We start from the raw sequence: 27,011 nt of genomic DNA, 5'->3' as shown, positions 1-27,011 counted from the left end.
TGCGCACAAACACACAGCTGTTCCTAAAAACCAAGAAGGTAGGAAAGTTTCCTAACTGAACATTTCCAGTGTAGGCAGGGAAGACACCAATGAGCTCAGGTGAGTGTTTTAGTTGAATTTAAAGAGTTATGTTGTTGTGGTTCACACTATGTTACAACCCAAGATAGAGCTGCATAAAGGGGCGCCTGGGTGGCTCAGTGGGTTAAAGCCTCTGCCTTTTGCTCAGGTCATGAACCCAGGGTCCTGGAATTGAGCCCCACATTGGGCCCTCTGCTGCACAGGGAGCCTGCTTCCCTTCCTCTCTCTCTCTGCCTACTTGTGATCTCTGACTGTCAAATAAATAAACAAAATCTTTAAAAAGAAAGAAAGAAAGAAAGAAAGAAAAAACTGCAGCATAGAAGAGCCAAGAGGACCCTGTGATCACAGATATCACTTTGAAGAATATATTCTTATTCCTTCTGTAATATAATAGCATTTTCTGTATTAGAAATGGAATTTTAAGTTCGGTGTCCAAATACAAATATCTAAGGAGGTTGTTCTAGAACAACTGACCTCTAAATTGGCAAGAGGAGGGATGGCGTTTTATTATTGTAGTGGGTGCTGAATAAGCTGTACTTAGTGTCTAATGGATGCAAATGTTTTTGTGGATATAAGCATTGTGTATTTGTTTAAGGAATTTATTGCTTAGCAGCAATCAAGGAAAAATCAAAGGTCTTGTTCTAATTTGGAAACACTATTATTACACTGAAACATACTCTTATTATGTGTGTAATGGTTTAGATGTTTCTAAGACTATCTGTTAGTGGCTACGTATTAATCAGTACTAAAAAATACTGGCATCTGGGACTGTCCTCGAGTTATGATTTAATTAGTCTTTGTTGTGGTCCAGTCATTAGTATTTCTTAAAAATTCTACCCGTTCCCTTTTGTGATTGTAATGTGCAACTTGATTTGAGAAACTTTGCGTTAAAGGAATTTTATATGTTTATAACTTGAATATTGATAATGGTTGTCTGTCCTCCTCATTATCAGTTATATTTCTTTAGCATGTTATGTCTTAGGAAAAAGAGTTCATATCCTCTCATGTTACAGAATATTAATGGGTTTTGGGTGACAGATGCACACATTTTTTTCTGTTGCTAATGGACAATTTTTGTGATACAGTTGGAGTTAATTTATTAGGCTCTAAATTTATCCTGAACCTTTGGATGTGGATTCTATGAAATATTGTCTGTTTTGTGGGGGGAAAAAAAGATGTTATGGATAAGTAGAGTCATTTATTTAAAAGCATTGCAGATAATAGTAAATATGCTATCGAGGCAATTTTGCATTAGGTAATTTTTAAATTTCCTTCAGATTGTTTTATTGGACATATCATGACTAGCACCATTTATGTATTTTATTTTCCACTGAGGGTTAATTTGCTCTTCATGAGAATTATTGGGGTAAATTGACAGGTGTGCTCTTCCTTGAACTTTAACACTCCCACAGATTTTGCATCTGTCAGTATGCTGGTAAAGTTTTCATCTGCAAAAGTGTAAGCTATAGAAAGTATGAATTTAGGGATGCTTGGGTGGTTTGGTCGGTTAAGAGTCTGTCTTTGGCCCAGTGTCCCGGGATCGAGTCTCCTTGCTCAGGGGGGAGCCTGCTTCTCCCTCTGCCTGCCTCTGCTTGGTCTCTCCATCTCTCTGACAAATAAATAAATAAAATCTTTTTTTTAAAAAAACATGAATTTAGAAACTCTTATTTTGGTATTCTTCAACTTGTCTTATCTAGTACCTTTCCCCATGTCCAGGCTTTTTCAGATCTCACCTCATCCCAGAGTTTCCTGGGTTTCTCAACTCTATATATACCTATTTAAGGCTTAGCAGGGGTGGTGTTAATGGTCACTTTCAGGGTCTCCTGCATTACAATATAGGCCATAGAAACAGAACCAAAAAAAAAAAAAAACCCTAAAACAAAACAAATAAGCCATTGCAATTCAAAAGAATGAGGTATTAATTGACAGAAGTTGCTCTTTGGGGTTAAGGAGGACATTAATTCAATAGACATAACCTAACCAGCTCTTCTTGTAATGATAGACTGAGGCATTTTGCAATTGTTAATGTAATGGTGCTTTTCCTTCTAAGTCATTTTGATTGTCTAGTATTGACAGAAGTTTGTACTTAAATTTATAACTGGGAGGAGGCTCCTAATAAACCAATTTCTTCATGACAGTAGTAACCTTTAGTGTATCAGGTGAGCCTACCTACTAAGAGATAACAGTGATTGCTCAATTTATGTGCCTAATGAATCCTTATTCCTATGTTTCCAGAGAGCACTGTTTAAAAAAAAAAATCTCTGGAATATTGTTCATCTTTGTTGAAAAATATGTTGGGTGACCTGTATTAATTGAGTTGTTAGTATGTACTGTTTGACACTGGTGAACCAAGTAACTCAACCCCCTACTTTTACACAACATTCATTCTAGTTAATCTCTAAAAAAAAGTTGGAAATAGCTTGATTAATAGCTATATATAAATAATTTTATGCTATTAAATCAATTGAAATGACAATGTATGATTATAAACTCTGAGGGGACAAGAGCTTTGTTTGAAGTTTTTGATATAGCTAAAGATAGAGCATACAGTAGTCACATAGTAAGCATTTAGTAACTATTCATCAAATGAATAAATAATTCCAAATGGCGGGGTATTGTGATGGAGTTTTTAAATTCTAAATTGCTCTGCCAATGAAGACATTCTTTCGTGGTTAACTACGTAACTAACTGCTTAATTGTCACCTAACTACTTAAAATATTCTGTCATTTGGTTGAGGGATAAAACATCTAATCTAATATCTTGACCAATTGTTCTTAAGTCAGTCAATTGGGAGTCCATTTGTCAGATACAATTCTTAGGCCTTTCATTAGTAGTGTTTGATTCAGAATAGTTAAAATGTTGGTTTGTTCTCCCTTAAGTAACTATTAGGAAGCCTACTCTCATGAAATGATGCAAAACAACCTTAGGAATGTATAATAATACAAAGCATATTGAAAAAATCCTCTTTTCACTTCAAAATATTCACTAATTTCATCATTTATTAAAAATAATACTAAATGTTGAATGTTTCTGGTGACTGTATTTTATTATTAATTTCCAATTTTTCCTTAAAAGATATTTCTTAGACAAAAAAGTGTAGGCTGCCCATGATTGCAACCCCTTTCAATTACTGCAGGCAAATCTAAGGCGGTGCGGGGGCGGAGGTGGGTGGTGGCATAGCACCATTCAGGACCACTGCTATGTATGCCATATTCTCTCTTTTACATGTGCTATGTTTTCTTGGCTCAAAAAGAGTGAGCTGAAGGCAGTTTAATATCACAGAAGCTGCTGTGTTCTGCCTGTGCATGTGTATTCACCAAGAAGATTCTAGAAGGAGATGTTTTCCCTGAAGTCTCCCATTACTGGCAGTCTTTCCAATCTTCTCAGCAATCTCCTTTCCACCCTTTCTCCTCATGCCCTCCAACATGATCCAAGATAGCTGCTGCTTAAGGATTTTATGATTGCATTAACATTATTTTGGACTATTTTCCAAACTTGAAAGATAATTTAGGAATGCAGATATCATGTATATTAGGTATCTGTCTTTAACTGCAGTCATGTCTTTCACTGAGGAACTTTTGTTTCAAGGAGAAACCAGCAACAAAACCAGAGGTGAAATATAAAGACCCTTCCAGAAAAAACAGATTTACAAATGTTTCAACTTTCTTTTGAACAAGTTTCTTCTGAAAGTTTGTCTATTGGATGTCGGTGGTTTACATATTCGTGGACTAAATGCGTCAAATTTTGGTGAAGGAAAGAGAAAATGAACAGAAAGAGTGACAGTGGAGAGGTACCTCTTAGCTGGATTCAGTTGTCTCTGTACCCCACCGGAAGGTCACTCCCATTAGTATATAGCCCAGGCAAATATTACATTATGAGAGGTAGGTTTCTACGCAGGTTCCTCTTCTTGAAATGTAATTATCTTTAGGAACAATTCTTGAGATGCTTTGGGTGTTTCTCCAGTCCCAACTTCTTTCTCAGGATATATTTATTCAGTATGTTCAATGACTTATACAACTTTTAAATACATACTCTGAAATTTGGAATGTTTATACTTTGCAGTTACAGATACTTTGTCTTTCAAATTGCTCTCGTGTATATAAATACACATCTACCTGGGAATCCAAATTATGTAGTAAAATACATTTAATTGAAAATGAATCTGGCTTTTCATTTGGTGGTTAGCATTTCCCCTTTATTCCTGGCAAGTTTTTTTCTTCTTTATTTTCTTTCTTTCATTGCACATGTTGATCCTTTTGAAAAATGAATGTTTGCCAAATCTAGTCTGAGTTGGAAGGGAAGGTGGGGGGAGGGTGGATACTAAAGATTCTGACCAGAAATATTGGCATCTGATTTCCAACACAGAGGTAGGCTATATGTGCCTGGTTAAGTGGTTAAATCACAATGACACTGATTGATATTATAAATCATGCTTTGGGAAAATGAGTTTTTGTGACTTGTGACACCTAAACTCACTTTTATTTTTCATTTGTATCTTAGGGAAAAAAAAAAAAGCATGTGTGGAAGATAATAAACGTTTCTTCCTCTAGTTTGGTCAATTTTTACTTGTAACTTTATGCTGTACTCTAGAGACATGAAGCGTGTTCAGAACCTTGATCATTTATTTAAAAATGTAGAGAGAAACTGTAGGCTTTAGTTGGGATTGGTTTTCTAAACACAGAGAAAAAGGTTTTGGTTTTTGTTTTGTTCTTTTTTTTGGTCTCAACGTACTTGATTTGAATCCACAGCAATAACCAAAAATTTTTAGGTTAGTTTGGATAGGAAATAAACAACTTCAAGAAATGTAGTGGTTTAAACCCTTTCTTATTGAAATAGTATCCCTTCACTTGCTAAAAACCTGCACTATTACTCTTCATGTGATACCAGTTTTATAAAGGTACTCCATGTGTGTTGGTTCTTGGGTCTGCTACTGTGTGTCCGACATGGCTGCTAATAAAGGAATCTTCAGTAGGGCAAATATGAAACAGCATTGTCAAGTTTTGGGGCAGTGGGTTTGTATAAGAAAAATGAGGCACACAATAAGATTCTGCCAGCTCTTTCAGATATCTTGCCTTCACCAACAAACTGAAGACTTGTGAAAAATACGCCTTCGCTTTAGACACTCAGAGGAAATATTTAAAAAGAGATCAAACAAGAAACCAGGCACCTCTAGGTAGAGTAAAAGAAAAACATTAAAATTTCATAATAGTTCTAGAATTTGCTCGATAAATCTACGCTGGTATCAGAATAATGTCCCAGACAATGAAAGTACTGTGAGCCCTAAGGTTAAGTGAGAGCTTGTAAGGAAAATTATAGCTGCACGAAAACAGTGTAGACTTCTAAATTTTAAAGGCATTAAACATAAAGGATAAACACATACTTTGCTCATTTCCTTGGATTAAGTATGGTATTTTAGAAAGGTGTGCACTTTCCCCATTACGCCCATCAAATTTTGAAAATGCAAATTTCAATCTGCATGTAGTCATAGAGAATATTTGACTTGTGTTTATTTGCATGGGTTAAAACAAACCAAAATACTGAGTATAACTTATGGGAAAAATCTAATTTGTAAGTCTGTTTACATTTCAACTGAAATGTCTTAAGAGTTAAGAATCATGACACTGTATCTTGGGGTATTTGTCTTTCAACCGTAACTGACTTAATAAGAGAAATGGAAATATATTTTTCTGTTTAAAATTTTTGTATTTAAAGATCATTAAAGCTGGGCTATCTCATCATCATTATTAAATTACTATAACTACTGCTTTGGGAGCTAGAATATATTTACTGCTGATTACTTCTCTACTGTATTTTATTCTAAAAAGATCTGACTGTCATTAAGAAACAACAAATTAACTTCAACTTACAACTCTTCCTTTTATGTTTTAAGAAGTAAATTTTAAAAACTCATAAAAGCTAGAAATAACCTCAAATATAGAACTGAGATTTATGTTAATTTAGCCACAACCTGAGACTTAATATAAGAGTGTATTAAATGTGTACTATGAAAAGAAAGATATAAAAGAGTACTCTATAAAACTGGTGGCAAAATTTTCAGTGTGCTGCTTAAAACTGGCTTTGCCCCCACCCCAGGACTTCTATGCCCCATGTATCACTGTGCTGTGTTAGATGCATGGCTATAAAATTGTGAAAATGAAGACTTTTCTGGTAGCAAAAGGGTTAAGTTCTTTTTGCTTTACCAGTTTCAAATTACAATGAGAAGCCTCTTCTTTCCCAGCAGGGTTGTGCTTACATTACTCTTTAGATCTCCCTTGAAGAGGGCTGGTATATTTGTGCCTGCTGGAGGTGGAATTAACAGTTAGAAGGAGAAAGGGATTGAATGGACTTACAGGAAGGTTTTCAAGTAAATTCAGGGAAACACATTTACTTGAATAGTACAACCTTGAGTCTTATTTTACACTAAGACGACACAAAAGATGTTAAAGTTATCACCAAGCTGCCGGACAAATATATATTCCAACACCAAGGTGCAGATCAGCATAGATCTGTGATTCAGAAATCAGGATTTGTCTTGGAAAGAGCTCAAGGGTTGAGAAGAACTCAAGAGCAAGTGAAGATAACTTTGGGAACTACAGTTTATCAGAAGATCAACTTTCCTTGATTCAAATACCAAAGGCCTGATTACCATAAATTCCTATAGGAATGCATAGGTCATCTGATCAAATAATTTTATCCGTCTTCTGCTACATCAATGCAGCAAAAACTCTTAACAACTGTGGATAATTGGAAATCCAAGTTTCAGCTTTCTTAGAAATAACTACTCTTGACATATTCCAAAATATTTAAAATAGGACAGGAAAATCAGTGAGCATATTATGTTCTGAAATGTCACTGTCATGAAGAATAGGTAAATTTGTTTTTACAGCTACTGGGAAAACGCACCTCCTAGGAACTTAGATTTTTTTTTTTTTTTTTTTTAAAGAGGACAAGAAGGACTAAAAATATCAACTTTTGCTTTTGGACAAAAATGCATCTGACTGTATTTCTACTTAGGAGTATTGTGGGTTTCCTCTGGAGCTGCTGGGTTCTAGTGGGTTATGCAAAAGGAGGTTTGGGAGACAATCATGTTCACTCCAGTTTTATTTATAGAAGACTACGGAACCACGAAAGACGGGAAATACAGAGGGAAATTCTCTCTATCTTGGGTTTGCCTCATAGACCCAGACCATTTTCACCTGGAAAACAAGCTTCCTCTGCACCTCTCTTTATGCTGGACCTATACAATGCTATGGCCAATGAAGAAAATCCCGAAGAGTCGGAATACTCAGTGAGGGCATCCCTGGCAGGAGAGACCAGAGGAGCAAGAAAAGGATACACAGCTTCTCCCAATGGGTACCCTCGCCGCATACAGTTATCTCGAACGACTCCTCTGACCACCCAGAGCCCACCTCTAGCCAGCCTACATGACACCAACTTTCTGAACGATGCTGACATGGTCATGAGCTTTGTCAATTTAGGTATGTTGTTCTTTTATTTGTTAAACGATGTTATTACTAAGTGGAAGTTTTTCTAATAGTAAAGTAGCAGCCTGGTAGGTGGTCATGTTTATTTAAAGTCATTTTCTGTAACTCTCTTCTCCAGCTTCTGTTTCCTCTCTCTCATTGATACAAGGTAAGATTTTGCTTTAGGCAACAAAGTCATACACACAGGTACATATATTTAATTTTTTAAATATGAAAAGCTAAAATTAAACACTTACAGTCAAGTAGATTTAGGTCCTTGAAATCTTGTTAAAATTTCAGTCATGCTTTAATGTGTGAATAAATAAGCAGTAGTCTACAAAAAAGGAAAATTTATGAGGATAGCTGTGCTATGGGCAAAAAAATAATAATACAAATAAGAAAGAAGTGTTTGTAGATTAAAAACTAAAGTGTCTTTTTGGAACATTTTTTTGTTAGCAATTTAACAAACATGTAAGTATACATTTATTTGCCACCTAAAAACTCTCATTTGGCCGAGTCAGTTATTGTGAAAATATCAACATACAATTAACTAAGATCAAATAATTCTGAAAAAGATTACTATCAAAGATTTTCAGGGAGAGATTCTGAAAGTGTGAAAAACACTCTGGAAAAGAAGCTTCAAACTAATATTTCTTAACTTCTTAATGATGAAACGGTATCATACCCATTTGATTGTTTCCAGAAGCAAGAGAAATATAAAACATGCTGTGATGTTCTCTACTTATGCAAAATCTTCCTCTTCCTTTAGGATAAAAAATGAATCAAAAACTTCTTTGATTAGCAGCATTATTAAAGAATTTTTTTTTAAAAAATATGTTTTACTCAAAGCTGGTATTTTTGTGGCAGATTTAAAATATTGACAATATCAAATGGTAAATTAGTGCCCAGTATTTCATCTCTTAAAAGTATTAAGGAGTTACCAATTTAGGGTGATTTCACAGGGCTGTATTTTTAAAAATGTTTTAGTAGAGGCTAAAGATGAAAATTCGTTATCTTCAGACATTCAAAAAAATAACATGGTATATAGTCAGTTTTGAAGACAAAATTTTATGAACAAATGTAATCAACTTGAAAGAATTAGAAACATTTTAATGTAAGAACTTTCGAAACTTTGTTTGAAAACTGCAATCTGCTTTGACTTAAAATTGACATGTTTTATTATACTTAATTAAAAACTTCCTTGTATAACGTCTCAAAGAAAATAGTCTTTGAAAAGTCAGATAGCAACAAATTCAAATACATGAATGCTTTTATAAAACATGTTGCTTCATATGCTCTGGTCATTTGCTCTTCGCAATCCTAGCATGAAGGATAAGGTGCTTAATAAGTCAAGTTTCGTGTTGCTGGAGACAGAGCTCTCATTATTATAAGTTTCTGTAAGTCATCATTGGTTGCCCTAATCAGGTGTCCTGGAGGCCTTTTCTTCTACATATAATTAACAGGTTTCATTTGGAACTTTCAAGCCATTGAAATATGGCTTAATTCTAAATTAGTTTGATTGCTTTTTCCTAGTATAAGTGATATGCAATGTGGCTCATGGGATATTTTACTTTGTTGCAATTTCTAAAGTATTATTCAGTAATTTAAAGGAGTTTTAATATTCTAACAGAAGAATTTCAATCTAGCATGATTTACATATGCATAAAAAATATCACTGAAAAAATTAGTTCCGGTCACCTAAAATCTGACAGGGCAGACTGTGTCATGTATTTTAAAAAACAATGGCTCAGCCATGAATCTCTTCTAAAATATATATTTTATTGAAATCAAATATTTTGATCACTCACAAAAGAAATATATTTGTTTTAGGAAGGAATTAAGTAGGATTTTTGAATCTGTATGCCATTACTTTTTATACATTTACACAGAATAAGAAAACCAAAAACAATAATAAACAGTTTTAGTCAGTGACCTTTAGGGCCATTTTTATCATTAAAGTATACTTATATTTTTAAATCAATGAAGTTTTGGTTGTATTGTTTGGATTATAACAACAAAACAGTTTACTAACTATACCATGAAACACAATTATTTATTTTACTCTAGAGAAACAATATTAGATATAAACTTCAGAAGATATTTATTTTTATCATGCTTGAACTGAATAGTGATTTATTCTCAATAATGAATTGTATTATTTTTTTCTCTATTTAATAATACAAACCTAAATGTTTCATGTGAAATTACTGACAAATTGATTCTGGTACTGAGATTTTCCTAGTAGCCTCTGAGGAAAATTGAACCACAACTTTATTTTAAGCTTAGACTGTGCCTTCTAATATATCCAAAGCTTACAATCAAACACTACTTAGTAAAAGGTTTTAACTTCTGTATTTCTTCCATAATAATATAAGTCAAAGCAGACTTAGAAAAGGTTAAAGTGTAATATCATGATTAACTGCACTAAGAATGTCAGTGGTTCTTAATGTAACATTCATTAACAAATAGTGTTTTTTTATGTTCTTAGAAGACTCAGGAGGATTTTGTTCATTTATTTATGTTAGAAACTTAAAAGATATGCATATTGTGGAAACTAAGGGCAAGTGATCAAATTAGCCATAAGCAAGGGATTTGTATTGAGGAAGTCACCTGGATATTTAAATATGTGAAAAGAATCTGTTGACAGTTCCCATAATAAGCTGAATTACACTAGAAAGATATGTCCTTTATATAAACACAAATCTGTGTCATTTTCAAGTCAAATGATGGATTTTCTAGAATTACCTTGTCATTCAGAAAGACATTTTTTTCTAATGTTAGTTTTGCTCATCAAGAGCAATTAAACTCTGAATCATTTAACAAAATAATCTATTTTTTAAAATTCCAGATGAGATTATTTTTTTTTCATAAATGAAAAATAGATGAGAATTTCCTAAAAGAAAAAATAAAATAAATTGCCTTAAGGCTGATGTAAATAACTAAACATGAAAACAAGCACCTTATTTTGACCTTTAAGTTGTTTAAGTGATTTGGGCACTCTGAAGAGACAAATATTAATTATTGTGTGAAGAGAAACTTTCCACTCTATTGGATTCATTATTTTTAGGCCAATTTTTTTCAGTCTCTAGTGTCCAGCTTTTGCAGGTTGACTCTTCCGCTTTGTCCCTAAAACTGTTGACTATTCCAGGCGTCCTTCTCAGTCAATACCATGTCATTTCATTGAGAACAAAAATATCTTTCTGGTAAATCTTTTCTTTTTTAACCATCTTTTTCAAAAATATTAAGGATTAGTTTATATATCAGATATATATGCAAATAACAGGAAAGAAAGGAAAATCTACAATTTTTAAATAAATCTGTTTACATTAAGATAAACATGTAGTGTATTTCTAAGATCTTTTACAATTTCGTTTGATTACTTGGCAATAGTACAATGAAAATGATACAACACTGTGGATGTTTTAGAGGAAAGCACAAAAAACAGTGAACACAGGAAATTTATTTTCATGGTGTTCCCTGTCTACATATATTTCTCTGATAAGGATGGAGGGGTTTTTTTGTTGTTTTTTTTTTTAATGGTTTCTGGTCAGTTGACTTGGAGTCAAAAACTTCTTAGATATATTTTAAGAACATGTATTAATTCTAAGGGATAAAAGTACATGAATGTGTTGCTTGGATTTTTTTCGTATTTTATAACAACATATTTAGCATGGTAAGATATGAAATAGAAAAAAAAATACTTTCAAAATTTTGAGTTATCCTTTTACTTCCCCAAATCATTAAACTCTCCTGGTACTGGAAGAAAAAAATGCTCATGTTCTCGTTTGACAGGTTTGAAAGACATCATTGATATTTATTGTTGCTTTTGGCTGACTCAAGTGCCCAGTGGAGAGGAATTTATACGCAGATCTACCTAAAGATACCTATCTGTGTAGTCTCTCCAACAAGGTTATTAACACTTGTGTAACATAAACTTACCTATAAACACATGCAAGATTTTTTGGGGAGAGGGGGCAGTGATGGGAATGTTGACAAGAGGGTCTAAAACCATTATAGTACATATTCATAGATACGCCTGGAATAACAAATGCTAATATTGGGTGAAACAATACTTCTTTTACACCTTTAACTTTTGAGGAGAAAAGATGCTTGGGAGGGTGGAAATCTTTTTACTCTCTTCTTTAACAACCTTTTGCCTTCATGATTGTGACCCAAGGGATTCTTGTTCTTTAAAGCCGTATTATTGTCAAATGACAGGCATGGCTGCAGGGATAGGTATAATCATATAGTTTAATTAAAAGATTTTTCCTCCTGTTAATAGCCACTCACAAATAGCCAGTTGTAAAATTTTATTCAGAATTAACACCTGGAACTGTGAAGGTATGATAACATAAATTCAGAGGGCATGGGGTAGCCTCACCCACTACTTCCAGTTCCCTCTTTTCATCCATTTTTTCAATATTGCCTCCCTCTCTCAGCCCCTCCCCTCCCATTACTTGGCCTTTCCTCTTTAGTTCGATGGTCTCTACCTCCAGGCTTTCTTGGCACTCCTCTCTTTCTGTCCCCACCCCTTCCTGGGGTCCGCTTTTGGTCCTTGTTTCTTCATAGCTGGAGGCTGAGATTAGCTGAAAATCAATTAGTTACAGCTTGATCATTTAGGTACAGTCTCCTGTTTCTCTGGAGTTGAGAAGGAAAAGGTTATGACGTGCCAATTGCAGCCTCCACCCATCAGGAGAAAAGCTCCCCGGGGCATCAGAACTTCCCTGGCTGTTGCCATCCCCTGGAACTGTTTCTCCCCCGTCCCATGCTTCTTTGCCTCCTCACCTCTCCCTGAGGATCCCATTGACCCAACTTAATTGTTTTTGCCTTCCCTATTTTATTACATAATTAAAATTTAAAAGGGGAAATGTAAGGGAAAGTTAGAAAAAAAATAAGAAAAAACTGCAGCGCTGAACGAAGATGACGCAAAAACATGCAATTCTGTTCATTTATGAAATGCTTTCGCTTACGTCATTTTTATTTCACACTCATGGCACATCCAGGAAGAGATTAATTCCTGTCTTGAAGTTGAGAAGAGAGGAGGACGAGGTAGGATAAAAGGATCAAGAGCAGAGAACAATGAGGATGAGACGGAGACAGAAATAAAATACAAATTTTTTTAAAAAGCCCTTGGGAAAAAGAAAATGAATGAAATGAGTCATCAGAGGCTGGTCTTGGGGTGTGCAGGTGGAGGGCGTGTTGGGAAATCCTCAGTCTACCTCACACTGACACAGCAGCTAATTCCACATCCCAACCACATCAGCTCCAGGGGAAAACCCTTTCATCCTTCCACACTAAAATACCAAAGTGGGGAAAAAGGAGGGGGCCCTGTGTGTGTGTGTGTGTGTACAAGGAGCATACAGACCAGCTACTCACATTTACAGTCATAAATAATGTAGTGGCTCAGCTTGAAAAAACCACAGGTTAGAGGAAGAGGCTTCCCTGACGCACGGAGAGGGGCTGAGATCAGAGGAGCCACTGAAAGGGTTGGAGCCAAACAATGAATCCCTTGTTCGAAGCCATATTTATGAGTGCTTCTTTGCACCTTAAGTTCATATTTTATTGGCTGGGCTGTGGGGTTTCCCCATTTGCTCATCTCTTAAAATAATACCTTGGCTGAGATCTCCTTTAAAATGCACCAGTCAGCCCTGACAGATGGCTCATTTATTTGGGGAAGAGGGGATGGTGTTGTGATTTTTTTTTTTTTTTTGGATGTCTGATTGGAATGTGTAAGGTCCAGTTGTGGATCTGAAAATGGTGACAGTAAGATAAAAATAATAACTGGAGTAGTTACCTGCCGTTCTTCGAGATGTCTATAAGAGTCCACATAATCAGGTAGTCACTCTTGACTGATAGGAGTCTTGTCTAAATTAATACAATTATAATGTCTAAATGAGTTAAAATGGTAAAATTATAATCTAAGAAAGTGAAAACAGAATCTATTGAAGTGTGTGACGTTTAATATGAAGGGAACAAAAGATCTCTGATTAGTCAGAAGGATCTCTAGTGGTTTTGGGAGAAGGAAAATGACAACAGCCCTCCATACCCAAGGAGAGGAAGGCAGTGAGCTGCGTAAACATTCCATTATAAAACCGAAAAAGCAAGACCTTGTCTGGTTCTAAATAATTTGATATAGAGACTAAACTAGGGTATGCGCCGTTTTATAATTTCTAAACACTGAGGATCCTTGTCTTCATGATGATGTGGCCTTTCGTTTTTCTTTTTATAAGCTGCAAAATATTGGTGCCTGCAGGAGAAGAAACAACCCTGTATTTTAGAAATACGTGAATCTAATTAAATGATCTCTTAGTGTGTTTACTTCCTTCTGGAAGTAAATAACTTTTATTGTTCTTGTTGTTTCCCAGCTTTCCTTGAGTTGTTAGGAGTAAAGAAAAAAGATTGAGAAAGGCAAGATAAGCAGATTTGAGTCTCATCTAGATTTTATTCAGAACTAAGAGGTCAAAAATCAGAGGATTTCTTAACATTTACAAACCTGTTCAGCTCTTCTTATGCTGTATGATATGAAAAATTCAATTTCGCTTGCTCGCAGGTGTTTCGTCCCTATTGTGACTTTGTGATTAGCCTTCCTATGTAGGAGACACTGTTATTGCCAGTCTTAAGTGCATGGCCTATTGCGGCTCACATGGCTTCAGGGTTTAATTATAGGTTAAATGTGATTGTGTTCCTTTCAGTGTTTCTATCGCAGAAGTAGAGTAGCAAAGAAGAAGCTCCAATGCCTGGATTGGAATCCCATATTCTACACCTTTTAGCAGTGTGACCTTGGGCAGGTTACTTAAATCCTCTCTGCGTCCCTGGTTCCTTACCTAAAACATGCCAATAATGAGAATGCCTTCCTCATTGGGGGTGGAGAGGATGAAATGAATGAATACACATGTAATTTTAAGAATAGCAGTTGGACATAGTGAGCCCTCAGCCAAGAGCTGTTAAACTGTTACCAGCGTTGCACTTATCCCAAGTCTGCTCTGGCATCTGCAAGAGTGGCCAAGTAGTCTGTGGAGCCCAGTGCAAAATAAAAATTTGGGGCCTCTTGTTCAAAAATTATCGAGCACTCCAGCCTAGTGGCAGCAGATCATAAGCTCAGGCATGAGGTCCTTCTGAGTGTGGGGCCTGTGCAACTGCCCAGGTGACCTTCCAGGGAAGCCAGCCCTGCGTATTTGATTACATGTTGTGACGGCAGAAACCATGCCCTATTCATCCTTTCTTATCCCCAGGGGTGGATCAGTGTCCCAGAAGGAAAGAGAGAGTATGTGCAAGCTGAATCATCTGAGGAGAGTTTACCTAATGCTGTAATGTTGATCATGCTGTGGGTAGAGCTTTCTGGCAAAATAGGGGATAATGCAGCTCCAGAACAGCAGAGGAGCCTTCCGTCAGTCCTTCTGGGCAGGGAGCAGAAACCATTACCAGAAAACTCAGAGGAGAGCTGCGTGGGGAAGATATCCTGCCAGGAACTATGGCCTTTGTGAGAGGAATGCCATGCGGCCAACCCTTAAATACTCAGCAGGGAGGGAAACCAAGGACTAAATACTCAGCCTCTACTTTTCCGCCATGTTCGCTTCGGCACCAAAAGCCACAGGGCCCTGGAGCCTCCTGGTGGAGCTTATGGCCCGCAGCTTCCTGGTGCTGAGAGCAGAGGAGAGAAAAGTGGAGAGTGGTTCTTGAGGCACGAAATCGGTAAATGAATATTAAGTGTTTAGTCAATGGAAGTTCCAGAATCACCTCAGTTTCAGTGCAAGTTAGTTATATGTCTGTGTGTGTCCATGTATATGTGCACACATATGTTAACCTTTGCCCTACTAATTTATTATAAAATTCAAGATATAATCATGATTTCGTGTAGGAGTTATTAACTTCACCAGTTGGTGAAGTGGCAGAATAGACATGATGTGTTGAAAAACTCTTAAATTGTATAGAGATCAGCAGGATCACATGATATATTAAAACTATTTTAGAACAAACTGAAGTTAACAACAAAAACCAAAAATCCCGGGAGAAGCAGCTCTTGCAGATCCCATGACAAACCGTGGACTGCGAATAGAAGTCACAACCAGAAAACTCTGAATAGAAAGCACCAGTTCGTGCAAATACACAGAGCAAATACCAAGAACAGATGATTTTTTCAATCTTCAGGTCTGCTCGTTCTCAATCTTATGTCTTCCTTCCGCAAGTGACCCATGACTGTGTGTTAAAGCATTTTGAATTCCGGGTACAATCTGACGATCTCCTCTCCAGGGAATGTAACAGGCAGAAATGTCAGGATGAGGCAAATTGGGATTATTGTTGTTCTTTGCTACCCTCAATCTTTGGCAGCTTTCTTGGGACTCAAAGCCACCCCCCACCCCTCGGCCCCATCCTTGAATCACACACAAGCGCACAGGAGAAAGGTGCCTTTCCCGTATTGTCTACGTTCCCCTTCTAAGTGCTAAGGATGGCAATTTTAACCCGATTTTACATCCGTAATTACCACAAGCTGTGGAAGAGAGGGTTCAATTGGAAATTGTGTAGGCTTTTCTACAAATAACCTTGATGCAGACACTGAAGACTTACTTACTGAGGAAGAAGGAAGGTCGTCAATTAGATAGGCTTAATGGTTCCTGTCTTATAGATGTTTTTCTTTGCTCAGAGGGAACAGGGATCATTTAGTTCTTTAACTGTCTCCGTAGGATGTAAGTGTAGGGGTTTTGGGATACCAGCTTTGCACACAGCTGCATATCCTTGAGCAAACTATGTCACTTTACTGGGACTGTTGCCTTCTCTGTCAAGTGGAGATCCTAATACAGAATTGTACTTAGGTGAGGTTAGAGGCCTGTAAGTCTCGTGAGAAAAGTACTCAATGTACAGCGACCACTCTTGCTACAACTACTTGTACTAGAATTGAGTCTATGGTGTTCTAGTGTCAGAGGAGATCAACACCCAGGCCGCCAGAAGGACAAATAAATCCCTGCTGGAATTGTGGAATATTATGCCCATGACTTTTCCTCTACCCAAAAGAAAATGAACCCTTGAATTTCCTTGACTCTATCTTGGAGTTGGACTGTCGGTAGATTGCATTCCGTCATTCACGTATTCTGGAAAAAGAGGCCAGTCCTCGACAGAGCCTATAGGTAAGTGCGGGCCTTCCCTTTGAGCTCCCAAAGGCAACAGTTTCTGTGATGTACCACTGAGAGGAGCTTTTCATGCTACCTTTGCTCGGATTCTTCGAATGAACCCATGGTTTTACTTTAGTTCCAGATACTGCCTGTCCTATTTGTTTGTTATGGGAAAGGGGAAACTGATTGCGGCCAAAGGGATAATATACAATTTGAAAATATTTGGTTGTGAAGACATGAGCACTCTCTAAAAGACCCTTTGAAAGAAGGAAAAAGTGTCTTGAGTTTTAATGCTAATTTTCATAAGTCAACTTTTTTTTTAGTTTTAGTTTTTTAAAAAAGTTGATTTATGATGAAAATCTCGGTGAATAAACTCCTGAACTGTAAATAGAGAAGCCACTCTGTTCGAATGATCACTCAATCCAGGAAATTTTCATATTGTATGTAACTCAAATCATGTTTGAATTTATGTTTTTCTAATTTGAGTCAGTTCTTATTACTATTTGTGTTATCATAATTTTGTTTCTATTTAATACCATTTTTTAAGTATTTTGACTTTCCTAGACAGGGCTGTTTTGTTTTGTTTTCAGATGGCAGTCACATCTTTTTATTACTTTTCTTGAATTGCTTTCTGTTATAATATTTTGAAGCAGGATGGGAACTTATGGGTTTAATCAGAAAAATTGAACAAACGGCATACATGTTTACAATATACATATTGTAAAGTCATCACATTGACTTTTGATATTTTATAATACATTGAGTGGGGAAATCTAAATTTACTGGGGTTTTTTCATTATCTGATAGCATGCTGAAAGATGATCTAATATTTAATTGTGATGAGTAATGTTCTTAAAATAAAATATGGATTCTAACTATATATATATTTTTTGATCCATTCAAATCAACATGTAAGATTTTTCTCTTCCATATTGCTGTGTCAAAACAGTTATCATTCTACTGTTAACAGTTACTCTGAGGAAGAATTTATCCAAATTAAGCAAACCATTATCATTCCAGCATGTGTGCATGTGATACATTTAAAGTATAAGACATTGTCACGTCTGTAGCATTTAAATTATAGTATAGTTGTAGCAGTAGTAATTAAAGCAACAAAAACAACAATAAATATAATTCTTATGCCAGAAACTGGACTGAGTGATTTGCATATATTATGTCAATTAATTTGCATCTCAACTGTATGCATAAATATTTTGCTTCTCCTATTTTGTTGATGTGAAAATTGAGACGTGAGCAGAGATTCAATAACTTACAAAGGTCGCCCAACTGATAAATGGAAAAATCCATACTGGAACTGTGATCTGTCTGGCTACTAGGATTTAGCTTGGTAACCTACTTTTGAAAAAGGTGTAATTTTTAATCGCAATGACGATAATGGTTTATACTTCTGGAAAGCATGATTATGTACCTTATGTGGTTTTATCTGCATTGTCTAGCCCTCGTGGAAGTAGATACGATTCCACAGTTGACAGCTCTGGAAACTAGAGCTCTGAAAGGTTATCCATTCAGTCGTTTGACAAATAGAAACTGATTACCTACTATGGGGCCAGGCACTGTGCGAAAGACTGTGCCTGTTTCACTGCCAACATCACAAGGCAAGAGGAGCGAGGTCTAGACCCAGAATCCCTGGTTCTTGTGCCAGGATTTTTTTGCTCAATGTCACATACTTTGAAAAAATCCACACAAAAATTCCAGCACCCTATACAATTAAAAGCACTCACTGACATTATCTGCAAGAATGTGTTTTGTTATTTAAATAACCGTGTATAATGAACCTTCTGGGTATAAGGAAAATATTTTTTTAAATCTCAATCCCTTTACATTAATTTAAAATAAACAAACAAACAAATTAAAAATAAATAAAAGCCTGTTACCAGCAAACAGAACATTGGGAAGACTGTTAGTCCAAAAGGCATAGAACACAGATAGAACCCAGCTTCAGCAAAGCTTGGGGGCTCTTTCAGAAACCTATATTTTTTAAGCTGTGGGTTTTTTTTTTTTTTTTTTTTAACTCATACGGAGGCTCTGGTGATTTTAAAGGTAGTATCTAAAAGCACTGTTTGCTTCCTGCACATTCCAGAGCATACATTGGACTTAAGCACTCATCGTTTTTTGTGTGTGTTGTACTGAGGAAAGAAGGGCAAAATGTCATAGAGTTTTTCAAAAAGAAGTTGTTTGATCTGGGCTCCATCTTGACCCCTGACCTTCACTTACTTCTTTGTGTGTGTGCTAACAAGGTTGTGTCCAGTGTTTACTTTGTTCCTGTACACACTGAACATGATGTGGATTCAAGCGATCCTCTGAGTCAGTGGAGACACATTTTCTAAAGTCAAAATGGGTAGAGAGTTCCAAGAATTGGTATAAAGACCTCTTTGCTTCCATTGCTTTGAATTTACTCAGGATATTAGGCAATTATTGCTTCACGTTTGACGGGATTATGAGGGAAAATGGATTAATATTTAATAGTGGGTTACTCTTCACCATCAGGCTGCTGGGTCTGTGGAGTAAATATTGCAGCAAAACACAGATCCAAGTCTGCTGGCCCGCCATCATGGGAATAATCATCATAGCTACAAAACACCAGATTCCCCAAGTGAAATACTAAGAAGAGGAGAAGAACTCAAGGCAGATCATGATGTCTGCTCTCCTTGAAATTTGTGTCCCCCAGGTAGCCCGTATCCAGGGCTTGGGAGGCACCAGACAGGGCACTAACAGCATTTCAAGTGTTCACTCAATTAACTCTCACAACATGAGCCCAATCAGAGATGAGGAAAGTGACACCTGGTGATGTTAAGTCATTTGTCCCAAGACCCACATCTCGTAAGAGGAGGAACTGGATTCAGAGTCCAAGCTCTTCACTACTGTGCTGGGTCATCTTTGTGAATGCATTGAGGAGGGCTGTCACTGTGGCATTGTTTAACCTCCATGTAAAGTTCTATATATTTCCCCATCATTTCATGTATTGGGGTATTTTCACTTCATTGGTCATGTTTTATATTTTAGGGAAAAATTGTGAAATAGTGAGATTGCTAAGAGTCTTATCCCTGAAGGTGGGCTCTTCCAGGCCTTCCTCCGAACTGGGATGCTGTGGCCTTTGGAAAGAGGCAAATACTCACAACTCTCACAGGCAGAGGAACAGGCAGCACTCTGCAGACACCAGTGGTACCGACCCTGGAGCTTTGCAACCAACTGAGGGAAAAAGGAAATGTGATCTGTGTTGATTCCCAACTTCAGAAGATAGACTTGGCATGAAGAGGAGTTACACTTAGCAAAATGGAAGAGAGGCAGAATATCAAAGTTACAAACAGTAAAAGACCTCAAAAGCTGTCGTCGGAGACTGGTGCAAACCAATAGTGGGTTCATTTGGATGCTGGGCAACTACCAGTCTGCTGGCCAGTATGAAGGCCCCTGGAGTATGGTGTCCAGCCTTGGATAAATGTCCTTGGCCTACCTTTTCTGACCCAAGCCTGTATTGGCCAGATAATCTCATGAGAAGCCTGCTGAGTGAATGTTTGGGCTTCAGGACCCCCTACACCTTACAGATTAGGAAATTCCTCTTGCTGTAGGTAACCTTGGCTTTGTACTACTAGCTATGGCTGACATCTCCTCTGTGTTCTATCCAACACTGAGCCCTCCACGTTTAATACATATCTCTTAATCTGTGTAGCAGCTACAACTTGCGTGTGTTAAATGAGCTCACTCATTTCCCCGAACCACATGAACACTAAATACATTCTTTCTCCTCCTTGGGTGTATTATGAATTAGAGGCTAAGGCCTTGAGACAATTAATTTTTTTTTTCCCAAAAGGAAGCATTTTGGTTTGACAACATTTCTCAAAGCGAAGTGGTGAAGCTTATGAAGATAATTCATTTTCAGCTCTCCTCAGCAATCAAGAGGAATTGTAAAAAGCAAGTATCATAGCTAACATGTCAACCTGTATCAAAACTCCTGACCATTAATCTCTGCTTTACAAAGCAAGCCAAGTGGTAGCTGCAGAGTAAAGATGGACATTTGGGATGTCACCTGCTAGTCTGTGTAACAATTCTGTCTCTTTATCTCTTTCTCTATTTGGCTTTACCTGACCACACCTACACAACCTATGGATTGTAACATAAAAAGTATCAATGTTCTCAGTATTTGATTTTTAATTATTCAAACTGAGATGTGCTTAGGAAGACATGCGATAAAATGATTGCTCAGGAAGAGGTCAAAAATCATGTTTAATTTTAATTCATCTTCAATGACGGTGACTAAACTAAGGCTCATGTTGACTCATAATTATTTAAATCTCTTGGGCACAATCAGACTTCTTTGTCATTTTCTTAAATGTACTTTTTTTTTTTTTTTAAAGATTTAGTTATTTGAGACAGAGTTTGAACCAGTGGAGGGAGGAGCGGGGTGGGGGAATCCTTAAGCAGACTCGCTGCTGTGCACAGAGCCCCACACAGGGTTGTGTCTCACCACCTGTGAGATCATGACCTGAGCCAAAATCAAGAGTCTGCTGCTTAACTGACTGAGCCATACAGATGGCTTTCCTAAAGTGTATTTCTTTGAAAGCATTGCCATGTCTTCTTAAGAGTTGTTATCTGAAATGTGATAGTGCTGAGAAATGGTAATTAAATCAATTTCGATATTTCCAAGAGGAGACTTCTCAGTATCTTTATTGTGCTGATGAGCATTGTGAACCTCCACAAGGAGGGATGATCGTATGGTTTCACAAGCACGTTACACTCTGGGACTCGCCTAACAGAGCACCATGGTGCCTAGTGTAATGGGGAGCTCATTCCGAGAAATGTTCTTGTATGTGGAAATACCAGTTCATAAAAGCCGTTTTGGAGATAGGGCAAGCAGGGCATTAAGATCATATATTTGTTGATTCTGTGGTTACTTTATATCCAGATTAAAATGAAGCAGGAGAAACATTTTAATTCCACTGTCTAGAACCAACCATTCTTCAAACTTTTATATATTTCCTTCTATACTTTAAAAAATCCATCTTTTTCATCAGGTTGAACAATGTTTGTATAATGTATTATACCCTTTGTTCTTTAAAAAGCTTTTTTTTTTTTTAACCATTTAAGTATCACTAATATACAATGTTATATTAGTTTCAGGTACAGGATATGGTGATTTACAATTCTATACATTATGCAATGCTCAGTACAATAAGTGCAGTTACTTTCTGTCAACATACACAGTTATTACAGTATTATTGACTGTCTTCCCTATGCTATATTTCTCATCTCCCTTGACTCAGTTATTTTATAACTGGTAGCTTGTACCTCTTAATCCCCTCACCTATTTCACCTATGCCCCCACACCTCACCCCTTTGGCAACCACCTGTTTAGAGATATTTAGAAATATAGAGATATTTCTATATCTCTGAATCTGTTTGTTTTGTTTTGTAGATTCCACATATAAGCAAAACCGTATAGTATTTGTCTTTCTTTGTCTTATTTCACTCAGCATAATACCCTCTAGGTCTCTCCATGTTGTCATAAATAGCAAGATTTCATTCTTTTGTGTGGCTGAGTAACACACCACATCTTCTTTATCATTCATCTGTCAATGGGCACTTATGTTGCTTCTATATCTTGGCTATTGCAAATAATGCTGCAATGAACATAGGAGTGCATATATCTTTTTGAATTAGTGTTTACATTTTCTTTGAATAAGTACCCCATGTGGAATTACTGGATCATACGGTGTTTCCATTTTTAACTTTTTGGGAACCTCCATACTGTTTTCTACAGTAGGTGGATTTACATAGGGAATTTACATTCCCACCAACAGTGCAGCGGGGTTCCCTTCTCTCCACATCCTCACCAATAAGTTTTATTCCTTGTCTTTTTGATACTAGCTATTCTGACAGGTGTGAGGTAATACCTCATTGAGGTTTTGATTTGCATTTCCCTGATGATGAGTGATGTTGAGCATCTTTTCATGTGTCTGTTGGCCATCTGTAGGTCTTTGGATAAACGTCTGTTCAAGTTGTCTGCCCATTTTTATTTGGATGTGTGTGTGTGTGTGAAGTTGTATAAATTCTTTACATATTTTATTTTTTATTATGCTCAGTTACATATTTTAAATGTTAACCTCTTATTGGATAAATCATTTGTGAATCTCTTCTCCCATTTTGTAAGTTGCCTTTTTGTTTTCTGGATGGTTTCTGTAGCTGTGTAAACCTTTTTATTTTGGTGAAGTCCCCATAGTCTATTTTTCATTTTGTTTCCCTTGCCTGAGGAAACGTATTTGTAAATACGTTGTTAAGGCCTATGTCCAAGAGACTACTGCCATATTTTCTTTTAGGAGTTTTATGGTTTCAGGTCTCACCTTTTAGGTATTTAGTTCATTTTGAGTTTGTTTTTGTGTATGGTATAAGAAAATGGCCCAGTTTCATTCTTTTGCATGTAGCTGTCCAGTTTTCCCAGAGCCATTTATTGAACAGACTCTCTTTTTCACATTATATATTCTTGCCTCTTTTGTCTTTTCGTCCATAAGCATGAATTTATTTCTGGGTGCTTATTTTTTCTTAATTTTTTAGTATATGATTTTTCTTGTTTATTCATTTGTTCTTTATGAGCATATTTTTGATGACAAATATTTCACCTCAATAATTCAGCATTTATATAAACATTCTTTCATTACAGGACATGCAGTTTTTCCAGTTTTTACTATCATATACTCTGTTACAATGTTTATCTGTATATGTAAGTTTTGTAAACATCGCTGACATTTTCTGATCATTTTCTTAAAGTATGTTCTTAGAAAATGAATCATTCAATTATTGTTTTTTAAATCTCCTGAAATCTATTACTAAATTATTTTAGTAAATTTGTTTCTTTTACACATGCAACAACAAGTAAATGCTAATGCTATTTTTATCAAACTGGAACCTAAATTATATGATATGTTTACATTTTTAATAATCTAAAACTCATGTTTTTTTTAAAAATTTATATTTCTTCTAAGAATCATTTTTTTTTTTTTTTACATGTCTGTTATCCACTTATATTTTCTCTTTGGGAAGTTCTATGTTATTTTTGTTCATTTTTTAATTTGCCTTATTTCATGGTTGCTTATGCTTAGAAATCCCTCCTGTGACTAAATATTTAATAATTATTCACCTTTTTCCCATTTTTATGCTTGATTTTTTACTTTCCCCCTAACTTGTCATTTGCATATAATAGTCACATAAAAACATTTTCAAATACTTAAGAGTTTGTAAAATCTATGTCCCACATTCCATTTTAGAAAGAATTGCTTGAAGGCATGCCGTGGCAGATTACTGAAATAGAAATTAAGAAGAATGGGGAATTCATGGTCTTTGAGGAGACCCAGTTTGGGAATTAAAATCAGCTGAGCAAATGGATTTGATCTAAATAAACTTATGCCCAAATGCTCTGTAATTTAATTATAAAACATACAGACACATGACCTAAGAACAATTGGAATGCTGAAGTGTCCCAAGTATCTCATAGATTATACTACTTTAAAGACTCATTTTGGGATTGCAGAGAAGGAGTACTAAATACATGCAATGCGTATTATGTTTTAATGCACAAGCAATTACCAATATTTGGCCACAAATTACATCCCCCAGTTTAGTATCCAAGCTTGATTTTTGAGTCTGAGCCTTCATTGCTTATAAGAAGCCCGAGATATTTCAGAATCACTTTTTTTTTTTTTTTTGGTCATCTGCAATTATTGAGATGATCCCAATAATTGTGGAATATTCACAATCCAATTTCATCACCTTGACCCCTTTTGCACCTTCTAGGTTGAGAGGGATATCTGAGGTTATGGAAAAATCCCATGGTACATCTGTGTATTTGTTAGAGTAAAATATGGTCTCTAAATTCATATTTCTTCATTATACACATTCATCATTTTATCAACGTCTCTTGGCTTTGAAAAGTTTCCGTCATACATAGTAACTTTTTGAGTTTTGACACTGTAACATGGTATAGTTTTGAAAAGACATTTCAGAAACAGAGATCCAAATTTAGATATGATAGTGTGCTAACTACAATAGTAATTGGACTGAAGTGACAATCAAATAATTAGATAAATTCTGAATCAAGGGATACAGACAGTGTCTGAGGGCTGTGCAAGTAGAAGAAAGCAGGGGTCGGAATTTTATGATAGCAAGCCTAGAATTCCAAGGAAAATAAATAACATGAAGCAGAACCAGTCACTATGATCACAAACCATATAAAACTCAACCAAGCTTCAGCACTGTTCTTTATAAGGAAAGTGAGAAATCAAAATGCATAAAACATCCAATTCTGGAAGGATGAGTATAAGTTGGTAGAAACAAAATTGTTATATGAACTCCTACCACACATTTAAAACTGCATAGTAAAGCACATATACAAAAATAAAGTAATGATATACTTGAATAATGTAATACAGTTACATTAATTGACACATCTCAAGGATTGTACTTTGAAATATATTGATATGTGTCAGATGGCATAAAGATACACATTTTTTGAGAATCCATGGGATGTTTAGATAAATCACTAATCCTATGACATACAAATTCTAAAATATAAAAGTTATAGATATCCGGAAAGGACCTAAAACCATGTTAGCAACATCTGTCATTAGGAAAATATTAATTAAAACTGCAGTAAGATACTGCTATGTGTCCTAGAAATGATTAAGATGGAAAATGAAAAAAAATAAAAAATAAAAATACCAACCAGTGTTGACAAGGTTATAGAACTCTCATAAATTGTTGACAGGTATGCAAAATAATAGGACTATTTAAAAAAAAATCATGAGTTTCTTGTGCATTACACATATACTTGCCATTGTGATCCAGAAATCTCACTTGGAGATATTTACTCTAGAGCAATATTATCCTAGGTCACAGAAAAACCTATACATAAATGCCAAAGAAGCTCTCTTCATTATTACCCCAAAGCAGGAAGAATTAATTGTCCTCCAATAAATGAATGGTTAAACAAATTTTAGTGCCTCCATTCAATGAAGTTCTCAACATATAAAGGAGAGAACCATTAATAAATAGTTCTATCTGTTTATCTAAAACAGATAAATCTAAAACACATTTGGCTAAGTGAGATATATCAGACCCAAAAGGCTACATATTGTATGGTTTCCTTGTATTAAATTCTGGATAAAACAAAACTCTAGAAATGGGGAACAGATGAGTGTTTTGTCATGGATTAAATGTAGGCAAGGAATTGACTACTAATGGAGCTTCAAGGCAGTGATAGAACCATTCTGTATTTTGATTGTGGTGGTGGTCACAGAACTCTGCATTTGTCAAAAGCCATAGATCAACTAGCATGTTCATTTGTAAAAATAATTACAGGGAGAGCCTGGCCTGGCTTAGTCTGTAGAGCATGAGACTCTTGATTTCAGGGTCCTGAGTTCAAACCCCATGTTAGGTATAGAGCTTACTTAAAACAAAATTACAGGGCACCTGGGTGGCTCAGTGGGTTAAGCCGCTGCCTTTGGCTCAAGTCATGATCTCAGGGTCCTGGGATCGAGGCCTGCATCAGGCTCTCTGGCTCAGCCGGGAGCCTGCTTCCTTCTCTCTCTCTCTGCCTGCCTCTCTGCCTGCTTGTGATCTCTTTCTGTCAAATAAATAAATAAAATCTTTAAAAAAAAAAACAAAATTACAAAAAGATAGGCATTTCATATGTCATATTTATAATTACATATTCATAAAATATAGATTATCTTTTTAAAAAATAAATCTTTTGGCTAAATTAAGAGAGAAGTTAAATGTTTAAAGAATAAGATTTAGAAAATGCGATAATACATGAAAATGTATCAAAACAACAGTGGTTGCCAAAACTAAACTCTGTGATAAATTCATGCCTTCAGAGCTTGTATCCTAAAAGGAAAAATGTAAATATATATGTAGATAAATAAATTAAGTATTCTAGGTTGGCTCAGTCATGATCCCAGGGCTTTGAGATGGAGCCCCACGTCAGGCTCCCTGGTCAGCGGGGAGTCTGCTTCTCCCTCTCCCTCTGCCACTGTTCCTGCTCTCTCTCTCTCTTGCTCACTTTCTCTCAAATAAATAAATAAAATCTAAAAAAAATATAGTTAAGCATCTATTCAATTTACCCCATAAATCCTAAAAGAGTGACATATAGAAATAAAGACAAAATGTACTGAATGAGAAAACAAACTGTAGAAGTAATTCATCTTAGAGCTGTTAATTCAGAACACCAAATAACCAACAAGCTTCTGGCAAATATTAGCAAATAGAAAAGAAAAATAATACAAAGAGAAATAATATATAATTATAAATATTGATTTAACACTTTATAGATTACTACATTAACTCTATGCTAAT

At 35.9% G+C, this 27,011-nt stretch overlaps 1 protein-coding gene across 2 annotated transcripts in view; it reads left to right on the top strand.

Annotated features, from left to right (window-relative positions):
- Window positions 1-6,337: 6,337 nt before the first annotated feature.
- Window positions 6,338-27,011, top strand: part of BMP5 (bone morphogenetic protein 5) — a 114,511-nt gene continuing 93,837 nt past the window's right edge. For both annotated transcript variants that reach the window (XM_032340298.1, XM_032340299.1), the window contains exon 1: window positions 6,338-7,557. In XM_032340298.1, the coding sequence (XP_032196189.1) occupies window positions 7,068-7,557 (490 nt within the window). In that variant the 5' untranslated portion in view covers window positions 6,338-7,067. The remainder of the gene's footprint in view (window positions 7,558-27,011) is intronic.

Source organism: Mustela erminea, chromosome 4 (genome assembly GCF_009829155.1).
Source record: "Mustela erminea isolate mMusErm1 chromosome 4, mMusErm1.Pri, whole genome shotgun sequence".
Taxonomy (NCBI): Eukaryota; Metazoa; Chordata; class Mammalia; order Carnivora; family Mustelidae; genus Mustela; species Mustela erminea.
The sequence above is the reverse complement of the archived record's forward strand: the minus strand, read 5'-3'. Positions and strand labels throughout refer to the sequence as shown.